This window comes from Macrosteles quadrilineatus, unplaced genomic scaffold (genome assembly GCF_028750875.1).
Source record: "Macrosteles quadrilineatus isolate MER2022 unplaced genomic scaffold, UCM_ALF_1.0 Scaffold_2__2_contigs__length_208266976, whole genome shotgun sequence".
Taxonomy (NCBI): Eukaryota; Metazoa; Arthropoda; class Insecta; order Hemiptera; family Cicadellidae; genus Macrosteles; species Macrosteles quadrilineatus.
The window spans coordinates 53479527-53493085 of NW_026542595.1; the positions used below are offsets into that span (position 1 = coordinate 53479527).

General features: G+C 33.7%; 1 protein-coding gene across 1 annotated transcript; it reads left to right on the forward strand.

Moving 5' to 3' along the window:
* Positions 1-8007: 8007 nt before the first annotated feature.
* Positions 8008-8844, forward strand: LOC128984198 (uncharacterized protein K02A2.6-like). The gene has a single exon (XM_054403495.1). The coding sequence runs from the start codon at positions 8008-8010 to the stop codon at positions 8842-8844; it is 837 nt and encodes a 278-aa protein (XP_054259470.1).
* The last annotated feature ends 4715 nt before the right edge of the window (positions 8845-13559 follow it).

The following is a 13559-nucleotide window of genomic DNA, read 5'->3' on the forward strand; positions in this document are numbered from 1 at the left end:
AAATCCCTGCGTGCTTGATCTCCCGGGGTTTTCTATTTTAAAATACGCGAATCCCTATTACAAATTCATGCTTCACTGAAATAACCATAACATATTTTATGTTAGTAAATATGTTTGAAATAAGTAAGTGAAATAAAAGTTAATGCATGATACATATACCTCTTAAATCGCTTATATATGCGAATCCTTCTAAATGATACGTGCGCATTGAGAATGATGGAAAACTTTGTCCAACTTCCTACATACAGCTTGTCCAGCTTCTTACATACACTTCCATATTTCATTTAGTATACGGAGAAAACTCCTGTGTTAAGACTAGTGTTAAATTCCATCCAGCATGTGTATTAAACATACAAGACTCGTGTTGTTGGAAAAATAATTTGAACACATTATCTTAGCACATTACATGAAACACACACAGTAAATTACAGTGGTTAAAATGTATTTCTCATTTAAAGCAGACCTGCCGTCTTTTATAAGTTTTGTTTTGTTCACAATTTGTACACTCATGACGCTTAGATATTAATTTGAATCAAAAACACTGATAGGGACAGAAACGTGCAGAGCAGTAACATTTTCCTGCAACGGTTGGTCGTAAAGAAAAGTTTTTATATCCATTTTAACATCACTTGTTTCCTTAATGTTTCCGAACAATTAATTGTGTTCCGCTGGACATAGAATCCTGCTATACTACAACACCACAGAATAAAAAGGTCTAAGTTAAATCAATTTTTAAATAATAATTCGAACAGTCACAAAGTTCTTTACTATTTAGTAGCGTAGTGTCTAAGAACTAAGATATGATTGGCAAGAATGAAGATTGTGTGTTGAAACTTAGGCTACCTTTTAACCTTAATTTAAATATTCAATTAATTTAATATTTCCATAATATTTTGAGAAATCATTTTTGCATTTTGCTATTCTATATTTTATGTATTTTCCCAGTGGCAAGAACTAGAATATTTAATTTTTGAACTAAGTTACCTTAAGCATTCGTTCTTGCAGGATGAGTCATAGTCATCATAGTTATAGTCATCCTGCAAGAACAAAGGCTTAAGGTAACTTAGTACAAATATTAAATATCCCATATTATTTTATTCACCACCTCGTGTATACCCAGATCAGTGCTGCAGGAGTGCCCGAACTGAATTACAGAGTTTGGATACGGTGATAAATATTGCACGTTAAAAGTTCCATCTGTTGGAGCTATTCCCGGAATTCTCTTCGGTTTTAACCAACTTCTAACTTTAAATTTATAAAAATTCTTGGGATATACTTTTATATTAACTCGTTGTTTAGTTTATGTTTAATATTATTGTTGTAGACATGCCTACTAGTGCCGAGATATTGTATATCACTTATAAAGTTTAAGAAATAATTATAACAAATACACGTATTAAAGTATAGGGGAAATGTTTAATACAGTCCAGCAAAATAAACGGTATTGAACCTAACTACATGCATAAAATGCATAAGAATTGAAAAGAAAATTCTTCAACTCTGAAATATAAAATTTAAAAGATTAAGCCTACATGTATATAAATTTATTTATTACTTATATAAATTTATTAAAAAAGTTTATATTTCCTGCCATTAACAGTATTGAATGTATTCTTAATGATTTATAATGATTTATTGCTCCTGCTTAGTGACAATTCACCTTATTGTTTGAAAATTCACATGAAAATACTTGGTATATCATTCTTTCATATGTAATATACCCTAGGTAATTATTTGAAATCCTTATTTACACAGTAACCATTCAAATCCATGTCCCAAATAATGATATTCGCTATAAATTGTTATATGTAATAAAATAGTACGACTCTATCGATGTAATCTTTGCCACACAGAATATTTAATAAATAAATATACATTAATTGTTTATCAACTGCCTTAAAATAAAAATAAATAAATAAATAAAAAGGCCTTTATTTACAAGCGAGTTTCATGTACATGATTTTCAAACTTACTCAAGTCAAACTAAAACTAAACTAACCTAATATATACAGAAATTTAATATTTATTAAATTTTAGAATCAGCTTGTCTTACCTCGTGCATGGAGAACTTTCAACTGGAACTAAATCAAATCAATTTAATTTCACGTTACTGGGAAACACACAGCTATATACAAAGTTTTCATCGCATAATACACGCTATTGCATAAAACATTGATGCAATATAATTTTACTCAATAGTAAGTTAACGACTATATAGCAGCTTAAAAAAAAGTTTTTTATTGCCCATAAACTAAACAGTAATATGGATCGTATAACACAGTATATAGAGGATAGAAGAGGTGAATATATTTCTACGTTGACGGGAGAAGCTTGAGTGTAAAAGAGATTGATGTTTGTAATGTTTAGTTCCCTCTCCCTTGCTACAATCTATCAACAACGTTTATTATTTTATTATTTTTATTTTTATTTTATTTATTTATTTATTTTTATTTATTTTATTTTTATTTTTAAATTTTTTTTAATTTTTTTTTTTTTTTTAAATGTTTTGGGTTTTGTTTAATATTTTTTTCTTTATGTAATGCTGCAAAATAATTGTTGTAAATAAAGAATTTCTCTCTCTCTCTCTCTCTCTCTCTCTCTCTCTCTCTCTCTCTCTCTCTAACATGAATCATCCGAACGACAGTTCAAGCTCCTCGTCTATTACACTTTGAAGTTTCCCGTTAATATCAATTTTAGATATTTATATGTTTCTGTTATTCGAACGAAGAGCTTGCACAATTTAACGAAAATATTGTTAAACACTTTTATAAAGATTAGACCTCTAGCCCTAATTCCGGGAAATCTGGATTTTTAAAACTAACTCTATAAAAATAGTTAAAATCATGTAAACATTATACTTTTTCCAAATGTTTTCTTTGAAATCCATTCAATTCACAAAAACCTTTTAAAACTCGGGGACATTGCCTAGGTTGATATAGACATCAGTTATGAATTCATACTTCTTTTTATTATACATTTTAAAGTTTTACAGCATACAAATAATTTTATTTGTAAATTTTATTTGTGTAATTGTAAAGAAATTCGCTTGTTGACAATGGAATATCTAACAATTAATTGTAAACATTGCGAGTTTTCCTGTGTTTGCCATGGAGTTCAATCAATTTTACTTTTTAAAGCCTCGCCTCAGAAAAGCTAACAGAGAAGAGCCCTTAGTTAGTCTCGGGAATAGTCCTAAATTATTCCTACACAAAACTTTAGGGAAAGTGTAACCACTAGGACTTGTAAACTTTCAGCCAGTTTTTGTAAGTACATTTATCTGATTGAGCAACTCACTCGCAGACAGACACCATTATACAGGGTGACAAAAAAGTCTGGAAACAGTTTAATATCTTTTTAACTAAATCCGTTAAAAAATTCAAACCTTTCACATCAATAATCAGTTATTAGTATTTTAACTAATCTAAGGCTGCGTTTACATTGGAGGCACGCTTGGGCAAGTAAAATGGTGGCGCACGCTTGGCCAAGCTTACCCTTTGAAACAAAATTGTAGCAGATTACTGGAAACCGGTGGCGACTTGACCAGTGGTGGTTACAGTGCTCGCCACTAGCAAGCGCACGCTGGGACAAGCTTGCGCTTCTCAAATCACGAAACAAAAATATTTGTTTCTACAAGCAAGCGTGCCTCAGTTTGTTGTGGTTCATAGACACAGTAGCATCGGTTGTGTCTGTTGGTAAAGTGTTTATAGTTCAGCATGGATACGCAGGTGTTGATTGATGCTGTTCGTGCAAGAAGACCAATTATATAGGATAAATTAGATCGGTTCATCCTGTAAAACCTAGACAGACTTGTTAATACTCGTGAGTATTTATAAGTTTGTGCCAGATTCTAACAGTTAACATGCAGTGTCAAAAAAATTTGCTTTATGTACGAAACATATTCCTTAATGTGAAATGCACGGATGTTGCCTAAGTTACCCGACCCCCTCGACAACACACTCCTTCACATGATGATATTGCTGTGTTAGACATTTCACTTTTTCGAATTCTTGACATGAACTGAATTAATTAAGCACAATGAACGTTGCATTGTAATAATTTCTTTCCCAAAAAATCTCTTATAAACATTATACAAATTGCTGAAAGTATATTTTTAAACCTTGGCCATTTATGGTTTTATGTAGTAAAAAATGGGTTTTCTCATTTTTGACCCTGAAACATTAAATTTTGCAATTTCTCTCCTAACCCTTTTGTACAGCTTAAAAATAAATAATATTATCATATAAAATACGATACAAGCGTTGTTATGCAAATAATGATTATAGAGAATAAGTAAACTGTTGTAGTTTGCAGTTTCGTTCGGGGAAGGGGAGGCCCGGCACTTAGAGGCAGCCGAGGTGTGCAGGATAGCAATGTGGAGATCGAAAAGGAAGTTGTGGCATCAGGCGGCAATGTGGGTAATGGTGGGCGAGGTCTGGCTCAAGAAGGCAATATAGCACCTGGTCGTGGATGGAGAGGATTTTGGCGGGATGGAAGTACTACAGGTGCACGTGCTAGGAGAGGTTTTTGGCAAGGGGTTGCGGCAGGGGTGGTTCAGGTGGACAACAACACTGCTGAACCTACCAACCTTCTTTTCCACAGTTAAAGAATTTGTGTTATTCTTGCTATAAAAGAAATTTTGTAATTTTTTATGAAGTAACTGTCCATTAATTTTATTTAACAGTTATGACATAATCAAAATATTTGTAAGTAGAAATTCTATTCCGCTCCCCAATTTGAGTATGTGTAATAGTTATACATTAAGTGTTCAATAAAATATGTTCATTGATAAATGAATCAAAAAAATGAATAAAAATAAAATCCAACGTATTGTTATTAAACCTATATCGACTTGTCACTCAAAGAAGATTTCTAGCAAGATATGTTGACAACTTTGTGTTCGTCAAACTAATAGTGCTACTTAAATTTTGAGTCACCGTTCTGATGTAAATTACGAAGTTCTTCATCTTTCCATGTCAATGACAGGTTATACATTGAAAACAACAGAAATAAACTAACTTTCAACTGGCAATGAAAACAAACCCTAAGTTTCCAGTAAAGTAAGTTGTGTAACTATTGGTTTTGTTAAACACCAGTTACAAAAACGAGTTGTTAAATTTTGTACGTATGAGAGGAGGTCTAAGTTAATTAAACTGCTAACAGTTAAAGAACCTGTTGGTATTGCTATAACCAGCTGATCTCTAGTTGTTGATTTTTATGTTATGTTATGAATTTGCAGAATAAACACTATCTTGTTTAGAAATGATTATTTAATTAAAATAGTTTAATTAATAGATAAAATAACATGGTGTCAGTAGTACCGAATCCACTGGACTTAAGTAACCCAACGCGAGTAAGAGAACTGGGAAGTGTTCAAGAAACAATGGAAGAACTATTTGATCTTAGTTGAAGCAGGAGCATTAGGTGGTACAAGGTTAAGTACACCTAAACTGAAGATGGCCATGTTTTCAACTGTAATTGGCCGCGATGGACTATGTTTGATTGAAAAAATACTTGGCTCCAACGAATCAACCCTGGATCAGGTAATTGAAGCTTTGGATAAGTATTTTTTAGGGACAAACAATCCCTTGTATGAGAGATTAATTTTTAATGGCATCGTTCAAAAGACTGATGAAGCAACTAAAGACTTTATAGGTCGTTTAAAAGAGCAAATACGATTGTGTGATATTGATTCTTTAACAAATCTGGGCAAGATAGGCCTTGAAGATACTCTAATTTGTGACCAACTTGTTGTAGGCATAACCAATACTGAATTAAAAAGGACACTTTTGCGTAGAAAAGACCTAAAACTTGATGAAGCTATAGAAATATGTATGCATCATGAAACAACTGAAAGGTTTGTTACAAAAATGACAGTGAAATCAGAAGAGGCGGCATTTCAAGCAAAGAGTAGACACTTAAATAACAAATGGACCTGTCGTTTTTGTGGTAAAAAACATATCAAGGGAGCAAAAAACTGCCCTGCGTTTGGTAAAGTTTGCAGCAATTGTAGAAGGAAGAACCATTTCAGCAGCGTGTGCCGAAGTTCCGGTAAAGTTAATTTGGTCCAAGATAATGACAGTGAAGCTAATCAAGATAGCCAAAGTGAAGAGGAAGTAATGGAACTTAACGATATCCAGTACAAAAAACGACTTTTTGTAAAAATGATGGTCAACAAAAAGCTCAGAAAGTTCAAGCTTGACTCAGGTGCAACTTGTAACGTTATGGGGCTACGATATCTAAAAACTATTCTGGACGATGAAAATCCTAAACTTAACAGTAGCTCCACTACTTTGTGTTTCTATGGCGGGTCATCCCAAAACTCATTAGACACGGCAGCATTGTGCTTAAAACAAAATTCAAAAAGAATATTTTTGATTTAAAATTTGAAATTCTGAATTCTGAGAGAAATCCTCTTATAGGAGCAGCAGATTGTCTTCGACTAGGCTTGATTTCAACAGATGAAGAGGTTTTCCAGGCTCTCACAGCATCTAACCAAACGGCCACACACCAACATATGATAGCCTATTTGATAAATTTCCTACCGTATTTGAAGGATTAGGTAGTTTTGAAGGTCTTTGCAGCATAAGAACTGACCCGTCGGTACCACCTTCAATAGCAGCACCCAGGCGACATCCTCTAGCGTTGAAAAAAGAAATATGTGCTGAATTAGATAGACTTGAACAGCTCGGAGTCATCGTCAAGGTAACAGAGCCTACTGATTGGGTCAGTAGTTGGTGTTGCTAATGCTCCTGAAGAGTTTCAACGAAGAGTTCACGAAAACCTTGAAGGTCTTGAAGGGGTTGTGGCAATAGCTGATGATGTTATGGTATTTGGAAAAGGAAACACAGTTCAAGAAGCTATGATTGACATTGACAAGAAGCTGAATGCCCTTTTGCAACAAGCTCAGCTTAAAGGGTTAAAGTTCAACAAGAATAAGTGTAAAATAGGTGTAGAAAAAATTCCATACATGGGACATCTTATTACAGCAGATGGGTTGTGTCCTGATCCTAGCAAAGTAGAAGCTATAAGCAAACTTTCAGCTCCTACTTCAAAAGAAGAAGTCAAGAGATTCTTAGGATACGTTGTGTACCTATCAAAGTTTCTACCAAGACTATCAGAAGTAGCAACACCGATTAGAAATTTGCTGAAAGATGATAGTGAGTGGGTATGGGACCACCCACAGAAAGATGCTTTTCAAAAGTTGCTCAAGATGGTTCAAGAAGCTCCAACATTAAAGTACTTTGACCAGACACAGAGTTGTGTTGTGCAATGTGACGCTAGTCAATATGGCCTAGGGGCTTGTCTCATGCAGCAAGGTAAGCCCGTTGCCTATGCTTCAAGAACATTAACTAAGACTGAAGTTGCCTACGCACAAATTGAAAAAGAGTGTCTAGCTATTGTGTTTGGACTTGAACGCTTTGAACAGTATTTGATGGGACATAGAGATATTATAGTTGAATCTGATCACACGCCCTTGGAGACAATATTCAAGAAGCCCTTGATTTCAGCTCCTAAGAGACTGCAAAGGATGCTTTTACGACTTCAAAAATACAGCTTTTGTGTACAATACAAGCCAGGCACATCAATGCATGTCGCAGATTTTCTGTCCAGATCGCCTCTTAAAGTAACCGGCAGAGAAACAGTTGACGACCTAATCTTCCAAGCAGAGTTACAGAACATTAATGATTTAGACAACATTAATATTAGGCTACCGATGAGAGGATTAAGGAGATAAAAGAAGAGTCAAGCAAATGCCCTGTAATGAATAATCTTGTGGACACAATTAAAAAAGGGTGGCCTGATAAACGTTCTCATGTTCCTCAAGACCTACAGGAATACTGGAGTGTTAGAGATGAACTATCAGCGATAGATGGAATCGTAATAAAAGGAGACCGTATAGTAGTTCCACGTTCTTTGAGACCTGCCATGCTTAAAATTTTACATTCTTCTCACCAAGGAGTTGAGTCTTGTTTAAGAAGAGCAAGAGAGGTTTTATTTTGGCCGGGAATGGCTGGAGATGTCCAAAGAACTGTTGAAACATGTTGGCCTTGCCAAAAGTATGCTCCAGCTCAGAAATCGAAACCCTTACAGCCTCATAATACTCCAACTAGAGCATGGCAAAGAGTTGGAATTGACTTCTTCCAGCTGGGCAGTGACCACTTTCTTATAATGACGGATTATTTTTCATCATTTTTTGAACTAAAGAAGGTGAATTCGCTGAAAACAGAAGGCCTGATTCAGTTTTGTAAAGAACAATTTGCTCGCTACGGAATACCAGACGTTGTTGTTTCTGACAATGGTACCCAACTAGTTAGCCAAGACTTCAAGCTTTTTGCCCAGACTTGGATGTTTAAAATTGTTGTTTCTTCACCGCATAATCACCAATCCAATGGTAAGGCAGAATCAGCGGTTAAAATTGCTAAGAGAATGTTAAAGAAAGTAAAAGAAAGTAAAGAAGACTATCAAGCAGCTCTATTAGAGTGGAGAAATACACCATTGGCTGACTTGGGTGCAAGTCCTGTGCAGTTATTAATGTCAAGATCAACAAAGACTCGTTTGCCAGTAACAGAGATGAAACTAAATCCAAAGATACATATAGGAGTCACAGACAAGTTGAAGGAAAAACAAGAAAAATACAAGAAGCACTATGATAAAGGCACTCATGCATTGGACCCACTTAAAGTTGGGCAAAAGGTATTAATACAGAAGAGACCAGACATGAAAGCAGAACCATGGACGCCTGGCGTAATAGTAACTGTGGATGGGTTGAGAACTTACATTGTAGCAATTGAAGGAAGACTATTTAGACGCAATAGAAGATTCATTCGTCCATTTAAAAGTTAAAGAGGGAGATGTTGGTATTGCTATAACCAGCTGATCTCTAGTTGTTGATTTTTATGTTATGTTATGAATTTGCAGAATAAACACTATCTTGTTTAGAAATGATTATTTAATCAAAATAGTTTAATTAATAGATAAAATAACAGAACCTCTCTCGGTTTTGGTGCTACTAAAACTTGCAATGTAATTAATCGAACAGAACAGCCGCCTACTTTGTATTCCGCCAGACGATGACGGACGTGCAGGGGGTGAAGGGAGGGATGGTATATTAGACAGTATAAGAAGGGATGGGGTTGCCTCATATTGTGACGTGAATAACAACGACTAACCTAATATTAGATTACCTATAAACTCGTCACAGCAAAAACAAATAAGACGCAAGGAGGCGTTTGTGCCTTGTCCAACTGTATGCCCAATCTTAAATAGGGCTTACTGAATTATATGAATTACTTTTCTATTATTACATGTCTGTTTACTTGCATCTTTAAGCGATTCACTATCTATTTGAAGACCATAACATTTGTTTTCACTCTTGTGAGCTGTTTTCTGTACACGTCCAATAACGTATGTGTACTGAGAGCGCTATGAGCTAAAATCCTGTAACTATTATAGTTTAACGAATTACAGAGACCAATGGAAAAGGTTTTATTTTTTTATTCGTCGAACTAAATAGAACAATGAAATGGAATTTTCTATCTGGAGTATAACGCGATTGAAATTTGACACACATGTCACCATACTCCTCACTATTAGTCGACAGCTGGGTCAGACATTGCAACGTGCTCTGTTGTGTCAGAAACGTTATAACACATTCCACAGTGTCTGGCTTTGTTGCTGACAGATTCCAAATAGATGTATTATTTTGTATTACTAAGAACCAAATCACTCATTAAAGAAACAAATCAAATATAATTTTCCTCACCTGAAACCAAAACTACAGGTTTAGAAAAATATTATATTGTATTGCTAAGTATACACACATCACTTAAAATTATAAAGAAACGTTATAAAAAAATTACACATTTAAGAAATATTAGATTATTAGTAATATTAGCCTAGTAAATGTTATATTAGATTGTTAGGTATTTTAATAAGTACGGTAATCTTAAAAGTTTATTTAGTTTTATCAATCTAATTGCCAGCGAATAATATATAAAAGGTCAATATAGAAAACGTTGATGGACGACTCGTGGAGAAAATGAAATATAGCGGCAAATTGGATGACTTAAATAGGTTTTGTTACTACTTTCGAAGACCTTTCTCGTATATCTTGCGATCTATTTTATTAGACGAACATTTATGTTTTGTATAAATACTATAAAAACATGTTCTTTTTTACATCTAAACTACAGTACACTTTTTAACTAGCGGTTTCTTTTGCTCTTGCAAAAGATATCGTATTAAAAGGTATTCTTAATATAATAATTACTTCGAAAAAAGAAAAAAAAATCATTTGCATACCACTCAATACCAAAATTAACAAGGCTACAAAACAAACTTTCAACCATTCAAATATGCAAATCAATTACAGAAAAAAATATTAAAGCATTTCAAATTATAGATAACAAAATTTCAAAAGGAAATATAGCCAACCAAAGTCAAGATATTAGATAATTAGGAATTAGGCATTTATGAAATAAAATGTTCCGAATATAAGTCCTACATTGGGCAAACAAGCCGAAGTTTTAAAAAAACGATTTAAAGAACACATTCAAGCTTTGAGATCAGAAAACCGAATAACAATGAAATCTATCCTCGCAGAACATTTGATACGGTGAAGAGATTCTCGAATATGAAAAAGACAAATCCAAATTACAAATTACGCAGATATTATTAATGTTTTGTATTCTCCTTAATTTACTTTAAATTTTACTAATTTGATGTTTTGTTGTAACTTTACTCCTTGACCCCAAAAACTTAATTTTAATATCGAAATTAAGTTTTTATGAGCCCCATGTTATTCTTATGGAGGATAACATTGAAATTTAATGACTTTGTTAAGGTCATCCGAATCGTTTAGAAACGTGCTAGAGACTTGTAATTCTGTAGTATTGTAGTATGGGATCCTAAGTTAATGGTGAAATTTTCAAAAGTCAAATTTTCAAATTTTAACCTCCCAAAAAATCCAAAACGGTGGAGCTCTGAAAACGACAAAACACGTTTTTTTCAAACAGCTATAGCTCGGGAACGGTAAGAGCTAGAAAAGATTTGAAAGAATTTTCATGAACAGTAATTACATTTTCTACATAACCTTTCATGGCGTTTTCCGAAAATCGCACTCCTTCAGCTTCAAAAAACGCCCTACTTTCAAAATTTGATAAATTTCTTTAAATCTTTACCGGTTTTCGCTATTTTTTCATACTTAGATATTTTTTCCCAAACATTATTATTGCTTTGTATTTCCCTTACTTTACTTTAAATTTTATTCATCAAGTGTTTTTTCGTAACTTTACTCCTTGACCCCCAAAACATAATTTTAATGTCAAAATTTGAACGTTTTTACGAGCCCCATGTTATTCTTATGAGGAATAACATTGGAATTTAATGACTTTGTTATGGTCATCTGAATCGTTTAGAAACGTGCTAGAGACTTGAAATTTGGTAGTATTGTAGTATGGGATCTTACATTACCGATGAAATTTGCAAAAGTCCCATTTTCAAATTTTAACCACCACAAAAATCAAAAATGACGGACCTCTGAAAACGATAAACAGGTTTTTTTTTTTGACACGGCTATAGCTCGAAAAGAGTAAGAGCTAGAAAATATTTGAGGAAAAACGTAGGTTCGGAATTAAATTTCCTACAAGACACTAAGCACATTAAGCGTTATTTGAAAATCGTACTCCTTTACCATAAAAAAAAGCCTACTTTCAAAATTTTGTAAATTCCATTAACATTTTTTACGGTTTTCGCTATATCCTAAATAATTTCTTTTGGAAATATTATTAATGCCTTGGATCCTCCTTAGTTTACTTTGAATTTTACACTTAAATGTTTTTTCGTAACTTTACTCCTTGACCCCCAAAACTTAGGTTTAATCTCAAAATTTGAAGGTTTTTTACCACTTTTACGAGCCTCATGTTATTCTTATGGAGAATAACATTGAAATTTAATGACGTCGGTATGGTCATCTGATCGTTATGAAACATGCTAGAGACTTGACATTAGGTAGTATTGTAGTATGGGATCCTTAGTTAATGGTAAAATTTGCAAAAGTCCCATTTTCAAAATTTTAACACCCGAAAAATCCAAAATGGCGGAAACTAAAAAAACTCATTTTTTACGGCTCTAACTCAAAAACGATAAGACTTTCAATAATTGGTCAAATTCTTTTAAACTTTTTATGGTTTTCACTACTTTTTCCTACCTTAGCAATTGTTTTTACAAATTTTTTTTTATTTTCCTTAGTTTATCTTACTCACTACATTTTTTTCGTAACTTAACCCCAACAACTTAAATTGAAAGTAAAAATTTGAAATATTTTACTATTTTTACAAGGTTTTAAAATACTCTTTACATATTCCATAGGCGCAAGTGTATTGAAACCATACATAGTTTACTGCATTACAGCTTACACCGAATTATAAATTAAAAAGAAGCATATTACCAACCCCCTCCCCCCGGAATTGATTTCCCCCCTAATGTGTTTCCTATAGCCACCACATCGATCTTAATCGTGTTTACCTACTTATAGATTAGCTGGAGATTGAAATTGGCCACGATTGCAGGTCTTGTGCCCTTTTTAAAAAGTAACATCTAAAAATAATAACGCCCCCCCCCCAAAATATATTGAATTCCTTCCCTTCAATGTTATTCTTACAAGGACAACGGTCAAAATCGCATTTACCCATTTCTAGGTTAGCTTGAGATCTGAAATTTTGTAGGATTGTTGGTCTTGGTCCCAAACGACCTAGGACATTCCCAAAAGCTACATTTTACAATAGTACCCCCCCCCCCCCCCAATTTCCCCCCCCATAATCTTATTCTTAAGGGGAATATCATTGAAAGTTTCTGACTTTGGACTGGACATCAGAACTATTTAAAAACAAGCTAGAGACTTGACGTCCGTCTTAGTCCCAAACAGCCTAGGAAAATCAAAAACGTTACATTTTCAAATTTTAACACCCTAAAAATAGTTTCGAATATACAAATTATTGGGAAAACATTTTTCCCTTAAACGACTAAAACTAAAAAATGTGCAAAGATTTTACAGAATTTTCAGAGTCAGAATATAATTATATACAAAACACTCATATTACATGTTTTTTCATAACTTTACTCCTTTAGCCCCAAAAATTTAAGTGCGATATCAGAATTTGATAATCATATTTTTCCACTTATACAAGGTTGTAAACGATTCTTTGCCTATTCAATGGGCGCAAGGGTATTGAAACTGTACACAATTTACTATATTACAGCTAAAACTATGGTATGAATAAAAAATATGCCATATAAAAATCGATTCCCCTCATCCGCTAGCCTAGTGGTTAGCGTCTCGGACTTCGGTGCGGGAGGGACAGGTTAAATCCCGGCACATCCACAAAAAACTTTAATGGGTTTGGACCGCTTTTCCTTAAAAGTGTTTGACTTCATTAAAAAAATGCCACTGTCGTAGACACGAAAAAAAGAGAAAAAATAGTCCTTAATTATTCCTTCACAAAACTGTAGGAAAAGTGTAATCACTAGGACTTGTAAAATTTCAGCCCGTTTGTGTCAGT